The sequence below is a fragment of the Stylophora pistillata genome, chromosome 1, assembly GCF_964205215.1.
Source record: "Stylophora pistillata chromosome 1, jaStyPist1.2, whole genome shotgun sequence".
NCBI lineage: Eukaryota > Metazoa > Cnidaria > Anthozoa > Scleractinia > Pocilloporidae > Stylophora > Stylophora pistillata.
In genome coordinates, this window is record NC_142519.1 from 31,752,427 (window position 1) to 31,773,159 (window position 20,733).

Sequence of the window (20,733 nt, forward strand, 5' to 3'; positions counted from 1 at the left end):
AAATTCTAACACCTTTCCAAAGCAATATTCTGCAGGTGATGAGAATAAAATTTCATGCCAGACAACAGAGATCAACAGACACTCTTATTATCATGATCATTTCAAACCTCAAGAAGCAGATGTTTAACTGTTTTTTTGATCCCACAGGGATCAATAAACGCTTTTCATTCCACTAATTTATTCATGTTTTTCTCGTTGCCATGCACCCACCAATAACGTAGCTCCATTTTCTGCCTTTAAAAGCACACACAACCCACAATTCCTCTATTCGCTCCGACGAAGGGCTAACGCTCGAAACGTCAGCTTTTGTAATCATTACGGTGGCCAATTTACCATTTCAACTTTGTTGATATATCCAAATTATTTCGTTACTCCCACCGACGCAGCCCCAAACAGTTTCTTTCGAAACTATCAGCCTTTATTCATTTGTTTTTTTCTTAGTTCCCTTCAACCATCCTCCCTCCCCCGTTCCTCCCCTAAAAAACTATGTAATCCTCCCAAATCGTTCGAACCCTCACCCCTCCCCCCCCTCCCCCCGAGGCGCTAATTCATGACTGGCTCTTTATTTTTCCTCGGAAAGTCTCAATATTTCGTTGTTTGCAAGTTTTTCCGCGATTGCTTTCCTTGTTCAAAAAAATTTTCACGTTCGTAATGTCACATCTTCCATCCAATCTTACTACCGAGATGTATTTCCGAGGAATATTTTCCAATGGACATGTTTATTTGATAGACGCTATTTAGGTGTCCTTTATTTGCCCACCTTGTTACGTGCATTCCTTCCAATCGCTCGTATCCCTGGTCAGCGGCAAACCACCCGGAAATTCCAAGGGCTCTCGCAGCGTGAGGGAGGGAGGACCTCTAAACTTGTTATGGCTGATTGGAAGGATTGGTGATAATGTTTTGATCCATTCTATTTACTAAAACCTCGGGAATTCATAGGTTCACGTAGAAATGACTGTCTGGAGAGCACTCGAGACTCCGCAGCTCGGAGTAGGTAGGTAAAATGGACCAGTTTCGTAATGAACGATCGTGATTTCCTTATCCTTAAGTAATGCGTCCTATATACTTACTATAAATTGTAAACTTAAGGTAGACATGGATGTCCCCTACAAACCATAGCTTTTATTTTGGTTAATTTGCAGCAATCTATAATTTCCATGGAAAAGGAATGTATCAGCTCAAGCTTCAGCTTGGCGAGACTGTTCAGATCTTAGAGGAAAGTCCAGGTGAAGGTTTTGGTTTCTGATGATGTTACTGTGTATGTTAATATGTTATCGAAAGTATAAGTACAGTGAAATAAAGATCACGGGAATTTCGTTACTTGTATTTCTTAGGTGCTTCTCCTACATTTAATTCTTCATTTGTTAATGAAGAACATGGTTCAGGATTTTACAGAAAAACAAAAGTGCTCAACACTACACTTACATCTCTAACAGACCATTACAAATACTTCATTTTTCTACTTCTTCAGTGGGGAGGGGGTGGGGGGAGGTTATTGAGGGTGAAGTGTATTCAGGGTTGGGTGGGCTAATTTAAAGAATTTATTAGAGATACAGTCAGCAGTGAACATACATTTGAAGCAAAGAAATATATAACATTTCCTTTTTCAAATAGTTGAAAGCATTTGTGAATGGTAATTTGTGAATTTTTGAAGGGTAAAAAGATTGGATTGTTGAATGAAACTTCGATATTATCAAAAAAAAAATGCACGGAAGATCCTTAAATCGCTGGCTTCAGAGGTTGAAAGAAAGGGTCAATTTTTTGTGCATGAATTCACTCCTCTTACTACCTCTATATCTGGAAGTGTTCTCATACATGTAACTTCAGATCTGTAATATGGCAAAGAAGATCTCTCATTAACAACACATGGGACATATTTGACTGGAGTATATTCTTCCCCCTAAGGGAACCAAGCTTTTCATTGTTATAAAATGGTTGAGAGGTACCTCTTCAGACAAGCAGATGGTATCTAAGTTTGAGCACAGATAGTCAGCTTGGATGATGCATGATTTTATAAGTAGAGATGTAAATCCTGTAAATAATTGTAGCGGTAAACTACTTTTACAATCTTTATAGTTGTTTTTTGGGGTCAAGTGCATATTGAAAGTACTTATATATATATATATTTATTTGTATTCAGGGTGGTACAGAGGATTTTCATTAAGGAACAAAGCTGCAAAGGTCTGTAGTAATAGTTGACAATCTTGTACTGTGTAATCATGCCACTGTGGAAACAATGCTTTTAATTAATGCCTTTTTGAATTGTCAGTAATTATAAATACTGCATCATGTCCTTTGCTTTCATCATATTGTGACAATATCCAGTATGCCATAGCATTGAGGAAGAAGTACAATTAAGGACTATGATTTATGTTTTAATGCAAATGCAACTGTTAGAGAAATTTCCCTTTTTTTGTTTGATTCCAGGGAATCTTTCCCATCTCCTATATCTATATCAAAGATGCTAAAGATGAATCCTCAAGGTATTGTTTTGTGAAATAAAATAACTGAGATACTACGAGGACACTGATTGATCAAAAACAGCTGTACCACAAACTTTTGATCACTGAATACCAGTACTTTTATTTTCTAGTGGTGCAGAAAGTGTTTTTAGGGAAGAAGCTCTGGTTGAAGAATTGACTTCTGTTCTACGAGAATGGGGAGCCATGTGGAAACAAGTCTATTTGGTAACTTGTAATTTATAAATTGTTATTTAGGAAAGGTGAAAAAGGTCTTTTTTCAAGCCAAGTGGCCTATGAAGATGGAGGTTAATTAACTGGGTTTCCTTACCATGAAGTGACGAGGGGGAATTCACTACTCCCCATTAGATGGGATACCAGTCCATCGCAAGATTACTCCCCAGCATTTTCATCTGGCTTCCCTGAAAATTTACCAGCACCTTTTTATATTCCTTGGTCCAGACAGGCTCTGGGAGAGTAGAATGTTTTGTCCAAGAACACAACACAATGACATAAATAGGTCTAGAACCTAGACTTCTTTAACCATGAAGTCATCTTGTCTTCCACGTTCAGATTAAAATTCAGGAGTAACTAGCTTAATGGTTGTAAAGCACAAGGGAAATTTTTAATTGGAAGTATGATTACTCCTAAATAGCTTTTGTAGGACTTGAAGTTCAGTTACTCATTGATACAAATTGTATATAACTCTTTGTAATACAATTTTTTTTTCTTTGTTTTTCTCTTTATGAAACCTCTTCCCTGAATTTAAATTGCAGAGAAAGGAAGACAGCCTTTTTCATGATGTGAGAAATCTGATGTTGGAATTAATGGATTGGAGAAGACAAATCTTAGCCAAGGCACTTCCCAAGGTATGTAGCTTACTGAAGGTGTACATTTGTATCTTCGTCAGGCTAATGAATGCACACAATATTCATGTATAACAATTGCAGTGTTTTTTCATCTTCTAGGATCAGTTGAAACAGTTAAAGCAAAGAGTTACTCAAGTAATAGATTATGGAAACAGGTTTGTGGATCATGTTTTTATTGTTTATGTGAGAATAAGATTTATCATCAGGTTTTCTTGGATAGGACACTTACCATGCCCATAAGTTTAATCATCGTCGTCATCATCATCGTGGCTATCTCTTGAAACGAGGATGATGGTCCTCAAATCAATTACCCTGCTTGTGGACTCTAAGATGACTTATGAGACCAGTTTTGGCCTTGAATGTTCTTTGGCACTGAGGACAGGTGGTACCAGATGGCGGCGTGAGATCATTTCTAGCTTCCTGTTGTCTCTCCTTTCTCAAACGTCTCTTCCCCTCTAATGCTGCACACCTACTTGTTTCAAAGAATGCTGCCCCTTCATGTGTGGTTGCATGCCAGAAATCTCTGTTGTTTGCATCAGTTTCCCAGGTTCTGATATCAATGTTGCACTTCTTCAAATTGGCTTTGAGAGTGTCTTTGTACCTTTTTTTTTGACCACCTTTCTTGCATGGCTCCTTACATGGAAAGTTGTAAATTATTATCAGCAAATCATTAGGCTACACCCCAGACACATTTGTCGGGATACTTACTACATCCACTGTCTCTCTCAATGTTGGTCTGCTAGATGGCATAGACACATCTCTAATTAGAAACATTTCAAGGTGGAGTGAGGGGGAAAGAATATTCCAGAGGTTGCTACATAGAAGTGTTCTAACTAATTATGTCAAGTAGTTTACTTATAATACAAAGTTGAATTAAGGAATATTCTCTTGGCAAGTCTTTGTAGCCAAGTGAGTCGATCTGCAGAATCCATTACAAGATTGTTCAGACTTAACTTTGCTTGTATGTTGTACTTTTTGTGTTTCACAGGACATTAGGCTTGGATCTTGTGGTACGGGATCCAGAGGGCAATATAATTGATCCTGATTCTACAGGAGCCATTCAACTTTACAGACGAGTAAGTTAGTTGGCGAGTTTCTGAGCATAGAAATCTATCATTTTCTGATACCTCTATGCCATCAATTTGCAAAGAGCCCAGTTCAGTGAACAACTAAAATGCTTTTGAGTTGCCATTTATACACCTCTGTGCACCTGACAAATTATATCTGAGTTTAGCAGCCGTAAAGCACAATAGGTGGACATGCTATAAGCCTTGACCAACTAAGCAAAGTTGATATGCCTCATTGGCTCTCTCTCTGATCATGGATTCTCCTTGCATAAGGAAAGTTCAATCATCAAGCACAAAACACTTTGACCTATGTTGGATTCAGTACAAACAAATCATGAGGAAGTGAGTGTTTAATTTAGTATTAAAATTAATGCTATCGTGTAATTGAAATGACAGACATCCTGGTTCAAAGTTATGTACCTTTTAATTAAATTTTTTGCAGCATATCAGCACCTCAAACAGAATAAAGAGTTCGGTAAGTTTGGGATCTGGAGTTAGTGTAACTGAGGCAAAAAATGGTTCTTTCAAATGATTCTCTCTTTCTCCTTGAAATGACTAATTTGCAGGTGCCAGTCACTTTGACTGATCAAGCATGTTTCCCATTGATGTGATGCATTTCTGGTCAGACAAATCTCTTTCAATAATGACTCTAGACCACTTATTTCAGTTACCATTGATGCTGCTCATCCACAGGGTTGTTGCTTAGTACAAGCTAGTGGCAAAATTTGCCAGATGAAAGAGATTGAAGTTATTGCTGGCTGGATTTTTGGCGGGTGATAGCTTGATATAGCACAATGGGTACTTCTGAGTTAACACATGCCCTCACTATTATTTGACAATGAATGTTATCTTTAAGCCCCCATACTTAAAATTTCAGCTCGGCCTAATTTCCTAGCTTAAGCCTTGCTATCACATGGAATATTTGTAAGAGACCTAATATTCTTCTACTTGTTTCATTATGCCCCATTCCAGACTGCATTCAGTAGTTGATGCACACTAGAGGTGACAATGATTAATTGATTATTGTTTTACTTCTTGTAGTCAATAGCTGAATCTCCGAAAAAAGAAGTTGCATTTTACACAACGTATAGTGTTTTTGCCAACATTAAGGCTGTGGTGTGCAATATCACTGATGATTCACAGCTGTTTCTTTCACTTTATGATGCAAAAGAGGAACGCTTTATCAGGTGAGAACCTTTTTGCTGCAAACCAAATTTATCTTCATTGATGTAAACAGCATTCAAATTACTCAACAGTGCAATAAGATGAACTTCCAATAACATGTCAACTATGGATTTCAATGTGTATTATTTTGTATAATTTGTGAGTTATTGTGTAAGACTAAAAGTTAAAAATTGACTCAAGAATTTCTTACCTTTTTTTGCCTTTTGAATTATGTATTTGTTAAAATAAGAGAGTTTCCCTTACTTTTGTTTTGGAATAGTGAGCAGTACTTGGTGTCTTTGGACAAAGCAGGAGTGCCAAAAGATCTTGAAAGATTCCACAACCTGACTGTACTGTTCACAGTAAGTCAAACCACTAATTAAAAATTCAAATTTAGGAGCTTATTATTCAACTAATTTCAAAGTTTGATCAATTTGATCAATCCATCATCATGTTATTAAACATTGATAAACAGCTGAAATTAGTTGTAAAGGCAATTATATTAATTTTTTTCCTCTGTTGTTCTTAGGATTTAGGAGCAAAGGACTTAAAACGAGAACCAGTTTACATGGTTTGCCAGATTGTCAGAGTTGGTAAGTGTTTGTTATCAAACATTCATATTGACTGGATTTTTGTCAACAATAACTACACATACATGTATTTTGTTGGAGCAGGGATGAATTGTATAAATTATTAGGTTTTAAAAGGAATGTTTTGACAAATAGGGACAATGGATGGAAGTGGACAAAAAGGGAAAAGTGGGAAGTAAAAAAGGGGTGGTGATCAGCTTATAAAAGGATTTTGGGTATTTTGCCTCATTGTTCTTGTTAGTTCTGTGGGTGAACAAAAGATGAGGTAAAAAAAAAAAAAAAAACACAGTAGGAACTAGCTGTTAAACTTGGGTCCCAGCACTATCTACTTTTTAGCAACATGTATATGGCTTACAAAAAAAAGAGCTGTTATTGTGCAAAGGAACCTTAATGATGATCTCCAAGCAAAGAATTTCCAAAAGTCTGTATGTCGGACACATTTTTGCGTATATTTGTAGGACGTATGGATATCAAAGAGACAGACAGCAAGAAGCTCACTCACAATTTGAGAAGACCATTTGGCATAGGTTGTAAGTTATGGAAACATTTTCATATCAAGTCCATAAAGTAGCCATTTAGCATTATAATATACAGTCATGGTACCTGAATTCCAGTGTTGTTGGCCTTTAAACCAGATAAATGAATAAATTAATGATTATTGCTTAATTCATGCAAGGTTGTGTTTGATCTTTTAGTACTGTACATTGGGGACTTGTTTAATGGCACTGCTCAATACGATGAAGAAAAAGAACATTTCCTTCAACTTCTTCTGTAAGTCTGATTGTTCTTCTCCTTGTAGTTTTGGTAAGACATGTTTGTGAACTTCAACAGAAAATTAAAAACCCTGTGGATCACTCTATGGTCTTTCAAATTTTCTTATTGTAACCTCTCATGCTGTTGACACTTTACTATTAAGGAATTCTGGGCCCACTGTAATTTACTATGTTGTTGCGGTGTCCCTGCCATTTTTTTGTTGTTGTCATTTTTGTCACTTTTTTTTTATCTATTTATTTTGATTGTTGTTGTTTGGCAAAGGTAATAAATAAATAAATAAATAAATAAAATAATTCTCTGTTAGGTACAGTTACCAACATTTCAATTAAGTAAGTGTTCAGAAAAATCTTGCAGCCTTATTTATTTATTTTCCAAAAATGATTTTCAGGCTTCCTGATCATCAATCATTTTCATTTAATTCTTGGATAAAGCGCATGACTACTCAGCCACAAGAAGGATTGAAAGGACAAGGTATAAACTTCCTCAATAGAGCTTCCTTTTTGTGATTGTCTTTGGAATGCTTACTCATAGGATTTTGTTAGCTGGTAAAGAACTATAATGTAACCTATGAAAAACATAGAGGAGATTAAAATTGAATTTGACCATTGTTAAATTGACCTTACATGTAACACATATGTTTTCAGGAATCTGCATTTCCTTGAAGCTTATAGCAGGAGATATTGATCAGGTAAGAAACTCTTGTTTTCACTAGGTCTAAGCAGTGACCTGTGTAATAGAAATAATTGGCATAATACTAAAACAAATCCATTGGTTTCTAAGGAGGTCATTGCTTTGTTGCTAAACTAAGTACACTGCTAACTTGTGAGCAGATTCCTTTTACTGGAAAGATGAATCCTTGAATGGCTTTGTAGCTCTGGTGGTATTATCACCCAACTTAAGTGACGGTCTGGTTGGCACAGGTTCAAATCCCATTGAAACCTGAAATTTTTCAGGATTCTTCACTGCAATTGTTTGAATTGTGGTTCACCTGCAGCTATAGATCATTTCTTTCTAGGCTTAAGAACACCACTGTAACAAATATTGTACCATCAAAAGTTCTTTAACTTTGTTACATGTACATATCTTTATGTTAGTTTCTCTTATGTTGTGTATTTACTTTTATTATTCCATCATGGGACTTCTTCCCTTGCATCCCTTTTCACAGAGGTACAAGATGTTTTGTCGCAAAATTTAATGATGCTTTGCAAATAACACTTGTGAAGACTAGGGCTAATAACCATAAATGGTGATATTCCTTTAGATACGGGAGGAACATCCACTTCTTGTAACCAAACAAACAGCTGTTGCACGAAAACATGGATTTCCTGAGGTTATCATGCCTGGTGAGAATATGCCATAAGCTTTTGTTGATATTGTTCAAATGAGTCCGTCACTTCATTTACAACTTTTCTCTTTAACTTCCAAGATCTGATTGTTATAATGGTAATTCTCCCCTTGAGCTGCCACATATTTTTTCGTAAATTAGTTTTTGGTATTTGGTGTCAGATCAAGATAACAACTTCTACCTGATAAGTTTGAGTATTCTCATTACCTATTTGCTGGAAAATGTATGGATATTATGGGGAGAAGTTACATGTCAATCACTTCTGGGTGTTAAAGGGTTAACCTTGGAAGGTAATAATCAACAGAGCTAGACTTGATAAGGGCCCCAATGCTCCTCTCTGAAGACATAGCTGTAGATGTAAGGTAGGCATTGTGAATCAAAGAATAATTATACTTGACAGAGGCACAAAACAAGGCTGTGATAATTTGTTCAAATTAATTGAACCAATGATATATTTGCAATAAGTATTGTGTTGAATGTTTGCTATATATACAGACATTTTACACCTTTCTAATGTTCTACAACTGTTTTGTTACATTACATTTTTATGATTTCTTTTTCTCTCCAGGTGACCTTCGTAATGACTTATATCTTACCCTTCACTCTGGAGAATTTGAGAAAGGTGAGGATGACTTGGCCAAAATAGAAGTATTTGTGAAATTAGCAAATTGATAGTGATTTAGCATGATTTGTACTTTTATTGACAACCATATTCATCCTCACAGTGGTCAAAATGTTGTGGACTCATGAGGCACAGCCGAGTGAATCCACAACAAATTCTGAACACTGTGATGACAAATGTGGTTGTTGATAAGAGTAGCTGAGACCACTGTTGATTTGTTTTTTACCACAATATCAATGTCATATAAAAGCTGGATACTTTCAGTGTGTGACACGTTGCATGACGTGTTGTCTCTACTCTTATCGATAACAGCAAAGTGGCCATTTGAACTGCGACATAACTGCTAATTGTGGTAGAAAATTCAATTTTTGGCACAAATTGAAGTGAGTGGTGAAACAAGTAAACCTAAATGGCTTTTCAAATTGTTAGAAATCATTAGAAAACCTATATAATTATTGATGTTTGAGAATGTAAAGTTGGTGACATTGCCACCTTAGACTACTTCTCATCTCTGTACTAAACACATCACAAATGATCTGGCACTTTGAACTTTTAAGTTTTTCTACAGGTTGAAGAGGTGGTTTTTAAAGTCTCTTATCTTATTTTTAAATTTATAGACCTGGCCTTTTGTAGAGTTAACAAGCAAATCATTTTAAGTTATGAAACTGAATTTTTAATGCTGTTACAGGTAAAAAGACAGCATATAAGAACATTGAGGTCACAATGCATGTTCTGCTGAAAGATGGCACAAAACTTGAGGTAATCACTTATCTGTATTACACAGTTCTTTTATCATGATCGAAGCATGCAATTAGAAAATTGAAATGTGTAGTCACTATATAACTTAGTGTCTAACTTTTTGTTGTATTAAGCAGAACATGACATTTAGATAGTCTGCAATAAAACTATGATTAACTACGATGATGCAGGTATTCATTCCATTGACATTGTTCTAATTGCTACTACTGGACAATTATTTTATTTTCCATCTATGCTGATAAGTTGCTCAGTTCTAATTGTTTCTATTTCCCCAGATTGAGAGATTTAATAGATACATGCTGTGAGAATTTTGTTTTATGATTTATTTATGACCTGATTCCCTTACATTTTCACAGCATAAGCTTGTACCTTCTAGTAAGTGTTGATTTACTTTAGATATGTGAATGGCTTTTACATACCTTTTATACAGAATGTGATCTGCATTGGTGCTGGAGAGGCTCCTGTCAGTGAATATCGTTCAGTTATTTTCTACCATGTTGGGAAACCAGAATGGGTGGAGACAATTAAGGTAAGAATAAGAACTTACTTTAAAATGGTCAACCTTCAATAAGTGGTTATTTCTATCCTTATATGGGCTCTTCATTAAAAAGTACACTCTTAACCCTTTCGCTCTCAGACATGCAACTTCTTTCTAGAATATTCATTCGTTATCCAGCAAACAGGTAATGAGAATACTCAAACTTATTAGCTGGAAGTTGTTATCTTGATTGAACATCAGATTCTCATAGGAAATTTGTAGTTGGAGGGGAGAATTAACCATTAGATCTTGCAAGTCGAAGGGAAAAAGCCAACTGATAACATGTTCTAAATCTTGGTGACCTATGAATATGAACCTGAGTATTGGGCAAGTCTGACTTTTGTTGGAAAGATTCCAATCACAAAAATAGGCCATTTTACAGTTGTGTGCTTAGTTGCCAAGCCTTTGATTCAGAGTGAGGCTAAAGGTGACCTTGTTGTGATAGAGACCTGTATCTAGTTAGCATGATAACAAAGTGATTTACGTATATGTGCACGATCCTTCGCAGTAAAGCACTATTTGAGCAATAGTGAAAATCAGACCTGAAAAAAATTTCAGGCCTGTACGGGATTCGAACCACTGACCTCTGCGATACTAGTGCAGCGCTCTACCAATTGAGCTAACAAGCCAACTGGGAGCAGGCCATCAAATTAATTCGACATAAACCCGTAGATGATAAATCAAACAACAACAAACATATGAAACATATGTTTGTTTCATAAGTTTGTTTCATACATATGTTTCATATGTTTGTTGTTGTTTGATTTATCATCTATGGGTTTATGTCGAATTAATTTGATGGCCTGCTCCCAGTTGGCTTGTTAGCTCAATTGGTAGAGCGCTGCACTAGTATCGCAGAGGTCAGTGGTTCGAATCCCGTACAGGCCTGAAATTTTTTTCAGGTCTGATTTTCACTATTGCTCAAATAGTGCTTTACTGCGAAGGATCGTGCACATATACGTTTCATAACCGCAGTTCATACATATGTTTCATATGTTTGTTGTTGTTAAAGTGATTTACATTTGAAAGGCAGCAAGGTTTGTATCATAACAAGGTCACCCCACTCACTCCCATTCAAAGGCTTGGCAACCAAGCACACAACTGTAAAATGGACTATTAAGCATGTCATTGAGAGGGGTAGAGCCATTCAAATGTTTTTTTTTTATCTCAATTCAGGGCTAAATGAGATGAGGTTGGGTAGACGTTAGTGCACTGGAATCAAATGGGAAGATAGAAAAAAAAAAACAAACAAACAAACAAAAAACTATTTGTTTTAACAATTAAAATACATATCTTACAATCCCTACCCAAAACATAGCAAAGCTTATCGAGGCGGGAGGGAAACGAACATTAAAATAAAAAGTTTTACGTGTGCAGCTCCATTCCTGGTGAAGTCATTGTGTCATATACTTAGGCAATATACACCTTGCCTTTTTCCAACCTGGGGTGACTGTGCCACTAGTTACCTCGTGCTACAAAGACCAGCTCAATTCAGGCTCTGGCCTCAAACACAGAAGCTTGTCATTAATTTACCTAATTTTGTAGCTTACCCCAGAGGAACATTACTCTTTCCTGATAAAAGGTGTGGCAATGTAATTTTTATTTATTTGTATTTCAGTTGGTCATTCCAATCGAACAGTTCCAAGATTCACACGTTAGGATTATGTTTAAACACAGGTCTGCCAACGAAGGTCTGTACATGTAACATGATTTATTTACAAGTAAAGTTCTTCTGTCTCAAAATTTCAGAAGCTTAACCTCCCTTCATTCAAAATACCATACAACTTGCCTTAAATTACTCAATTTCCCTTGTCATTCTTAGCGATGAGACTTCTCATCCTGAAACATCGAGGGTCCGTTTTTATTGAAGTCCACGTAATTTCCTCTTTCAACTTGTAGAATAATTTCGATGATGGTGTTACTTAGGTAACCATTGTATATGTTTGCATATTATCTCAATACAGAGAGAGACAGAACTCAAAAGTGCTTTGCCTTTTCTTACACACCGCTCATGTACAATGACGGGACCACTCTCCAAGATGGTACACACGAGCTTGTGGTCTACAAGGTCAAGGAAAATACTCTTATAACTCAAACGCTAATGTCTTTTTTTTTATTCATTCCTCGCTTTTTGTTAAAAGAGTTGTTATGGAAATTATACATGTATCTCAAGTGAGAATCCACTGTTTTAAGCTGAGGTTTTTAATGGATAAAAATCTGAAATTAACCTTCATTTGTGGTCTGATAAGAACATTTGGTTTTATCAACTGAGTTGAGCGAATTCTCTCTGATCAAGGGCTAACACTCATAACGTCGGCTTTAAAAACTCTTTCTCGTGTCCAATTTATAGTACCAACTCAGTTAATGAAACAAAAGTATCTCGTCATTCCCCCAGAGACGCAACCCCGCAGTTTCTTTAGAAACTTAACCCCTTTATTTGTGTGGTGTGATAAACCTGTTCAGTGACCTATGATAATAAAACTATTTGTCGGCGCTGTATTCAGTTGTCCACAAACTGCGGAGTAAGGATCACGTTCCACTTTTTGTTGCATCCGTCATAGTTCTCGCTCAATTCTCCTCCCTGAAGAGGCTTCTGTTGTTGTGTGGGGGTGGGGGGGGGGGGGAAGCATTGCGTGACATCCCGAGAAAGGAAAACTAGCTTGTCATTGTAGATGGAAGGAAAGGAAATAGTCTTTAATTTCTATAACGACGCTTGTAAGAGGATACGAGGTTGTCCTTTTGGGGGTAGCCCATATCCTGTAGAACAGGCGCCATATTTTGCGTTTTTCAGGCGAGCAGAGGCAAGCGCGAGGTAAACGCAAAGGGAGCACAAGGCGAAAGCGAAGTGCGAGACACATGCGAGAGGAGGAGGTTTTTTTTTTGCTCCCCTACCCACTTGTTGTCTCTCTCCTCTTACGCGCAACTCGCGTGAACAACAGAAAAAAAATTTTCGCTTGTTCTGCAGACTTTTGAGAGAGGAAATTATCTCATTGCTTTTTTGTCTTGTACAGAATGATCATGGAAGGGTACCTCATCCTAAGCAGTATCTCGAACTCCAATCCAAGAGAGATGATGTTCCATCTGTTAAAGCCACTAACCTGCCATTCACACCAACGAACGACAAACTGAAAATTGAAACTCTACTTTGTTCAACCAAATTGACGCAAAACGGTGAGTTGAAAAATTCGTCTTATATATACAGTAGATAGTTATGAATTTTCCTAATTTTTAAAGTAGAAACAAACGCACTGCTTTAAGCGCGGGAAAAAAGATGCCATTCAAGTCACGGCCGGTTTGAGTTTTGTTTCTGATTGGTCGAGAGTGTGGTGCGATTTTTCTAGATTAATAAAAAGATTATCGTGAAGCTTAACCAGTTCAATACCGGATTACTGTCGACTCTCGATTGAGATCGACTCTTATGTCTGAGTGGAATTCTCATTAGGTTGGGAAAGTCGCCAGCTAATCTTTTTTTAAGTGTTTGTTGGCGTTTTTTGTTTGTTTGTTGTTTACTTACATCTTTTTTGTGTCTTCTTAGTTGATCTTCTTGGACTACTTAAGTGGAATTCCATGGTTGGAAAATTAAAAGACATTCTGATTACTGTGATGAAAGTCAGTGGTGAAGAAATCGTTAAGGTTTGTTCTTAATACAAACTGTTCCAAACAATTAAACGTCATCCAGTTTGCCAGGAGGAAACAGAGGTCTTTCAGTCTATCCAAAATAGTTCAATCATTAGAGCGGGCTCATTAGAGTAGGCTTATTTTTATGGATCATTTATACATATGCCGTTTCTTTGATGATGTCATTATTAATTGATTTTAATTTTGTTTATGTTTTGTCAGCAAGTTTACTCTCGAATAAGATGCAGGAAAAATACATCAATAATTTGATTTAAGTTATAGATACAAATACCATGGATAGCGTTGAAGGCGCTCTGATTGGCTACTCAAATTCTGAAAATTCTTTGCCATTAAATTCCGCGGAGCAACTGGCTTGTTGTAGAAAGAAATGAGTTAAAATCACCACAAATTTTATGCTATTTAATCGTATATTAATACTTAGTTATTTATTCTTTTATTTAAATTATCTTGTTGTGTCCTTCCTTAGTGGTTTTATTACTGCTATTTTATAATTGACACATGAATAAGAAGTTCATCATCATTTTGTACTATATTATCTCATGTCTTTAGTATATGACCTCGGTGTTGGTGGCTAGCGGTGGATATTTACCGAGCGGCTTCGCGGCTTGGTAAATATCCACCACTAGCTACCTCCACTTCGGTGAATAATTGTTAATCATTAATTGGGTCGATCATGTGATCATGTCGATCAACAGTTTCTAAAGCTGACGAAAACAGTTTTCAACGCTGACAATTGGAGTGTGAGCCCTTCCTCCATTCGCTCTGACGAAAACCACGTCAATTTAAAAGGATTGTCCCTTTTGTTTTATTTGCTCTTGAAATTCGATGCTGTTTTATTTTTAGTTCTTAAACGTTGGATTTAGAAACTGTTTACGTTGGCCAATTTCCATGATATCTTTTAATACCTCCTACCGGGGCGGCACTATAGTTTCTTTAGTAACTTACCCACTCTTGACAAAACATCGAGTTTGTTCATTTGGCAACATGTTAGTGCGACTCCAAAAACACGTAAATTAAGTATTGTCACTTGTGTGTTATGTGCTCTTGAATTCGATGTTGTTTTATTTTTAGTTCTTAACGGATACATTTGATGCACTCTTTGCAATTCTTATGGAGCATGCGCACAAGTATGACAGGCTTGTGTTTGACGCTTTGGTAAGTTGGAGGGTTTCCTTTTGCCAGCAATGGCGAGGTACATTTACTTTCAAAAGTTGTCATACTTAAGTTGTTAGTACCTTCATATTAAGAATTGTTTCATGCTTAGCGTGCGTATATCGAGTTATGGATGCACGCGGGGAGTTTGGAGAGCACGAGAGAAGCGTAAGAGTCGCTCGAGGCGCAGCCGAGAGCAACTCTAGCTTCTTGAGTGCTCTCCAAACTTCCCCAGTGCATCCATAACTCAATATACGCACAGCTAAAAGCATGAAACAATTCTTTTATAACATACGAAAACAATTTGGGCGCTGAATGACGTTTTTGTAATGTTTTTTGAAATGAAAGTTGCCCGAAAATGTTGGCGTCTCCGATTGTTTTGTTGATTTTGTAATTAAATGGTTTTCGGTAGAGTTAACAAATGTAACCAAAAAAAACGTTATCAACAGTGACGTTTACCTTTAAAAGTCGCGACAGACCAATTTGTAGTCTTCTTAGTTCTTGCTGACAGTCTTTCAGCTAAAATTTTTCCAGCTCCTGTTCCGATAAATCGGGAAACGGGCCCGTTGTGTTTCGTTTTCGTTGCGCTTTTTGTCTTGACTACTTGCGAGAAGGTCGAAAGCCAAAGAAAAGTTTGGTTGGTCTTCCATTTACTGATATCGCTTTCCGAAACTTCAACTAATGAACTCACACGACGGAAATTTTGCAGCTATTTTAAAACTGCACACGTCATTTTATTGAGCACGGCCGTGCGTACATAAAGATTTTGTTCCTGTTGACGCAATAGGAATTAGATAGGACTAGCGCGCGCGCTATGTTATAATTTACTTTGTACTTTAATGGCACGTGCTCCTGAGGTATTACGTGAAAGGTCAACACAAATGCTAGCCAAAGAGGTTTTAAGGAGTCACTGAAATTTCAAGAAAATTTTAATGGCTGGTTGCATATTGCTAAAATGTTATAGGATTTACAAATTAAATCCTTGCTGATCTTCTCCGTCTTGAATCATCTTATTTTCCTGCTGGTCTTTCCTTGCTCCCATTCGGACTTCAGACAAGTCGTTGTTAAAAGTTTTCCTCATAGTGATTGAAAACGACCCCCGAAAAGCTAGGAAACTCCATCTATTTTGACATACCCTATAGATCGGAGCTTGTTTTGAGTGAGTTCTTCCCTTCTCACCAGGTGTTTACCATTAGTTTGTTGGCAGACAAAAAGTATCATCATTTTAGACCCGTCTTAGATGCCTACATAGAAGATCTGTTTGGAGCCACGAAAGCGGATCAGTAAGTGAAAATCTTCAGATATCTACGGAGGTACATGATGTTTCGGTTGTTATTGGTATCACAACACAGTTTGGGCTCCCACGCGCGACCTTGTCAGTCTTTTATTAGAGAGCCTCACTAAAATAACTGATTTCCCTGCCAGCCTGCTTATCGGTATTTCTGACACGAATGACTGCTCCGGGGATCGCCGAATAAACAGCTTGACGCCGAACTTTTAAAAAAAGTAGACAATTCCTCGCAGTCAGATCTACTACCGACCAAAGAGACACTCCTAGGAAAAGCGTGAGCGAAAATACTCATGACAATCGCCTTTTTTCTTTATCCAAAGCGAAGTATGTTCCATGTTATTTTGTGTTGTATTATCGTAACAGTGTTCACGCCTCAACTAGCTTCGAATTAGAACACAGTTTGAGATTTCGAATTTTGAGTATTGGGCGAAGAAAGGGAAGGGAGCGAAGTCTGTCGGTATCTGAGAGTGAGAAAGGCGGGCTTAGATGGTGTAGACTGGATTGGGGCAAAACCTGTTTTATCTAGATTACCTTTAGGGCTTGACCCTAACTTTTCAACTTATTAGCTAAGTGGCTGGTGACATCTTGGATGCTACGACAATTTCAGTTCGTTTACTAGCCAAACTGGCCAGTGAAAACCGAAAACCTCTAGCCAAAACTGAATTTCTACTAGTCTGTGGCTAGTGGGCTACCGTTAGTGTCGAGCCCTGCCTATGCTTGTCGGCTCCAGGAATCTGCAATTGTCTATTTTGAAAGAGCTCATAAGTGTTGTTGAACGTAATTTGTGAGCTACTAGTGGAAGGTTATAGCTTATGGTAACCTGTCTGTGTTCTGATTGCAGCATTCTCATCTCTGTATTTTTGGAGTACATAAATTATGCAATAAACGAAGCACAACCAGATAAATTACGGATCGATCTACTTCTCAAGGCTATGAAGGTACGGCTTGTAGGTCTTGTGTCAATCGGTCTGTTTGTCATCCTGTATACTGTCTTTACTGTTAGTTTACCTGTTCCCATTTCTGCCCTCTGCCTTACTAACTTTGGTTTCTTCTTGTCTGTCTGTCTGTCTGTCTGTCTGTCTGTCAGTCTGTCTGTGCGTCTGTCAGTCTATTAGTCTGCCTTTCTATTCGTCTGTCAGCCTGTCAGTCTGTCAATGGGTCAGTCGGTCATTCAAACTGTCTGTCTGTCCTTCTCTCTGTCCGTATGTCACTTACTCTGTCAGTTATTAAGTTGCAAACGGTTTATTTTTCTCCCATAGGCCATGGAGTACATTTTCAAATTCATTGTTCAGTCAAGAATTTTGTTTCAAAGGTAAGGTAGTACGTTTGAGATGATCACTATATCTAGGAATAGTTTTTCTGTTTTCGTTTCCCGATAAGTTGGCGAAATCTCTTTGATGACTGTCATCGATTGCATCTTAGAGCGGTTGGTGACAAGGGCCAGTCTGAATTTGAAGAGAACCTGAGAACATTGTTTCAAGCTCTGGTACAATGCATGGCAGATGTCAAGAATGACACCCTTCTCACGCAGGTAAACCAATGTTAATCATTTAACACAAATGTCATGCTTTTATTTCCCTTCAGAGTAAGCTTTGTGCCAATAAAAAATTGGATACAAATGGGATAAAATGGCAATACTGCTGATTATTTCCACTGTGTGAGACACCTCAAATAAATTAACAGACAGAGAAGGTTGTCTTCAGAGTGCAAAAATTCATCCTGAGTTTTTTTTTTTTTCGGTCGGTGGTTTGAATTCTATTTCAAACTCTCTACCTTTAGACTTCCTCGATACATGCTGGTTTATTATTGCTTTTCGAATATATTTTTTTCTTATTGAACCCATATCTTTTAGTCTCTCCTGTAATGGTAATAGTAATAATCAAATTGTAATCAAACTGAGTTTAATGTCTTTACGTGGGGCATGGTTACCCATATTGCCCGAGCCAGAGGCTCATGTATGAAACGCAAGACAACAACCCACCCATCCCACCCCAGGGGAGGACATCCATCACACAGTAATCTCGTGTGTGGGAAATTAACGTCTCCTACCCCTAACCCTGCAGGAGACGGGGCCTCCATTTATTCGTCCTTATCCGAGAAGACTAGAACATCTAAACCATTTCTTGATGTTATAGAAAGGCAGCATATCCTTCTCAATTATTTTAGACCTTGAGTATTGGTCCGGCCGGGGCTCGAACCCTCGACCTCCCACACATCAGTCCAGCGCTCTATCCATTGAGCTAACCGGGAGGCGGTTGTATTGCAAGCTTGTATTGCACAAAAAAATGACTGAAGATATGCTGGGGGTAAAAAAACTTCTATGACCCTTAACACCTTAACATCACTACGCACATTATCCATACTGTTCTCTACACTTTTCCTATGGTACTGAAAAGGAGAATTTGTTCATCAATCAAGAGTTTGTTCCGCTGGCTAGCATTTTCTCTATTCTGTGCATGACTGTGATTGAGCGGTGATATTGAAGGGAGAAATAAGATCCTGATCACTTTTAAGGGTTAGGGTTAATAGTTACTATTACTACTTAAAACTAGTCTTATAATACAGGGGTCTGGGGTTGAGTTTGGTATTCATGGAACCCGTGACGAAAGTGCGATAGGATCTGCATTCTACTGAGCTTTTTCACCAACACCCTAAACAAAGTTGAAATCGTCACAAATCTGAGTTTTCTCCTGGATCTTCCTTTTCTTACCGTAGGGAGCTGCTTTGAAATACTTCCCAGCAACGTTTGTAGACTTGATGCTTGTGTTTGACAGCAAAGAGCTTAGGTGTGTATTACGTGTTATTACGTTTGTAGATTAGTTAAACATTTAGTTATTACGTTTGTAATACGTTTGTAGATTGTAGATTGCAATACGTTTGTAGATTGTTAAACAATGGTCTATTAGGAAAACTAGAAATTACTCGATGAATTCATTTATTCAACCACCTGTACATCATGACTACTACAAGTATAGTTTCTTTCCGAGAACTGTAAGGGACTGGAACTGTTTATCACCTGGAACTAGATCACTTAATTATTCAGCTTTTTGCAGTACAAAATTTTTCTAAGTTTAAGCATAGCTATATTGTTAATTACATATTTTATTTATTTATTATTTTTATTAGCTATGTTTATATTTTTATATTTTTATTTTTTTATCTCTTCTTGATGTGTAATAGCGTTGAAGAGTAATAAAGTAGATGTAGATGTAGATGTAGTTTTTTAACTTGCATAGTGCGTTGAAAGAAAACCACTATCCTTCATCAACAAAAAATAAAACACTTTATTAAAATGAAGGTGTTGTGGGTTCTTAATTTATTTTGATCTGCGGCGATGTTTCAATGCCCTGAGATGCATAGTTTAATTTCTTGTAAACAGTTTGGGCTAAATTGCAAAAAAAAAAAAAATAACGCCGTTTCTTTGATTTAGTCACTACGCAAGGGAATTTATCGAGAACATTCCGGAGAAGCGTTTGACTTCTCAGAAAATGGACTGCATCCATAATATGGTGAAATCGAAGCTTTTCGAAGACCAAGGTAAGTTTACACTTCTCGTCTGAGGTGATTGTTCTTTGCAATTTGATTGCGATCCTTATACAACAAAGGAGAAAAGTAACGTACGCAACCTAAGTTTCGATGCTATTTTATAGTCATGGGAATGACTGCTCGATTAATGCTTGCTAAGTCCTACGGGAATGATGCTATGAGATCATTTCAGTTGATTCTCGCTGCAAATATGTTATTCTATCAGGCATGCGCGCATGTTTTGTCAGATATGGGCGTGAAGATTCGCCAGAATTCGTCCAGGATGAACATTCCCCCGATTTTATACGCTTATCGCTGCCCATCGCCGGTTAAGTCAATCAATCAGTATGCACAGTTTTATCACATGACTCATAAGAAGAAGACGTGGAGGCAGAAAGTGCTGCGATGGGAGCTTGGGAACAAATTAGATTGGCAAGTAGCTGCGATCGGGGAAAAAATCGTCAAATTTGTCATGACTGCTAAGACAGCGTCTATTTCATTTACAGTTCATTTCGTTCTTTAACAGAATCACGTTATGTTCTGCTTCCAATGATTGTTGAACAACTCAAAAACGAGATGAAGAAAAGTGAGGAAATGAAGAGCTGTATTGACATCATGAACGATATTCTGATCATTTTGACAAGAAAGGATGTGGTGAGTTGAGCCGTTGGCGCTTATCAATAAAAACCTTTGCTGTTCTACCGTAGCTATGTTTTGCAGTATCGTGTTTTGAAGCTTTCGTGATTGGCGCTTTCCTCTAACATTTTGCGGTGGGCGTACTCGTCTCAGAGAGTGTTCAGTCCGGGGAATTTTTGCTCTTGGTTCAAACTCGTGAACTAAGAATTTATCTATACTGTCATGTAACCCTTTACACCCTAATAAACACATCATGGCCCCATACTGTTCTCCTTATATTTCCAAAAGTTCTTTCACGGAGGA

The 20,733-nt window shown here is 37.4% G+C and overlaps 1 protein-coding gene across 2 annotated transcripts in view; it reads left to right on the forward strand.

Annotated features, from left to right (window-relative positions):
- The first annotated feature begins 830 nt into the window (after positions 1-830).
- Positions 831-20,733, forward strand: part of LOC111334291 (dedicator of cytokinesis protein 1) — a 64,777-nt gene continuing 44,874 nt past the window's right edge. The window contains exons 1-32 of one of the 2 annotated variants that reach the window (XM_022939986.2): positions 831-994; positions 1,143-1,226; positions 2,141-2,181; positions 2,428-2,483; positions 2,594-2,687; positions 3,236-3,328; positions 3,428-3,483; positions 4,317-4,404; positions 4,838-4,870; positions 5,437-5,582; positions 5,840-5,921; positions 6,089-6,152; positions 6,608-6,679; positions 6,845-6,920; positions 7,312-7,394; positions 7,568-7,611; positions 8,185-8,266; positions 8,837-8,890; positions 9,579-9,649; positions 10,080-10,178; positions 11,806-11,878; positions 12,152-12,255; positions 13,199-13,358; positions 13,723-13,820; positions 14,898-14,981; positions 16,161-16,261; positions 17,111-17,207; positions 17,529-17,581; positions 17,692-17,800; positions 18,985-19,055; positions 19,700-19,806; positions 20,321-20,448. In XM_022939986.2, the coding sequence (XP_022795721.2) occupies positions 952-994; positions 1,143-1,226; positions 2,141-2,181; positions 2,428-2,483; positions 2,594-2,687; positions 3,236-3,328; positions 3,428-3,483; positions 4,317-4,404; positions 4,838-4,870; positions 5,437-5,582; positions 5,840-5,921; positions 6,089-6,152; positions 6,608-6,679; positions 6,845-6,920; positions 7,312-7,394; positions 7,568-7,611; positions 8,185-8,266; positions 8,837-8,890; positions 9,579-9,649; positions 10,080-10,178; positions 11,806-11,878; positions 12,152-12,255; positions 13,199-13,358; positions 13,723-13,820; positions 14,898-14,981; positions 16,161-16,261; positions 17,111-17,207; positions 17,529-17,581; positions 17,692-17,800; positions 18,985-19,055; positions 19,700-19,806; positions 20,321-20,448 (2,646 nt within the window). In that variant the 5' untranslated portion in view covers positions 831-951. Of the gene's footprint in view, positions 995-1,142; positions 1,227-2,140; positions 2,182-2,427; positions 2,484-2,593; positions 2,688-3,235; positions 3,329-3,427; positions 3,484-4,316; positions 4,405-4,837; positions 4,871-5,436; positions 5,583-5,839; positions 5,922-6,088; positions 6,153-6,607; positions 6,680-6,844; positions 6,921-7,311; positions 7,395-7,567; positions 7,612-8,184; positions 8,267-8,836; positions 8,891-9,578; positions 9,650-10,079; positions 10,179-11,805; positions 11,879-12,151; positions 12,256-13,198; positions 13,359-13,722; positions 13,821-14,897; positions 14,982-16,160; positions 16,262-17,110; positions 17,208-17,528; positions 17,582-17,691; positions 17,801-18,984; positions 19,056-19,699; positions 19,807-20,320; positions 20,449-20,733 lie in introns of those variants that run through there. The other variant, XM_088751445.1, reaches the window with a different exon arrangement.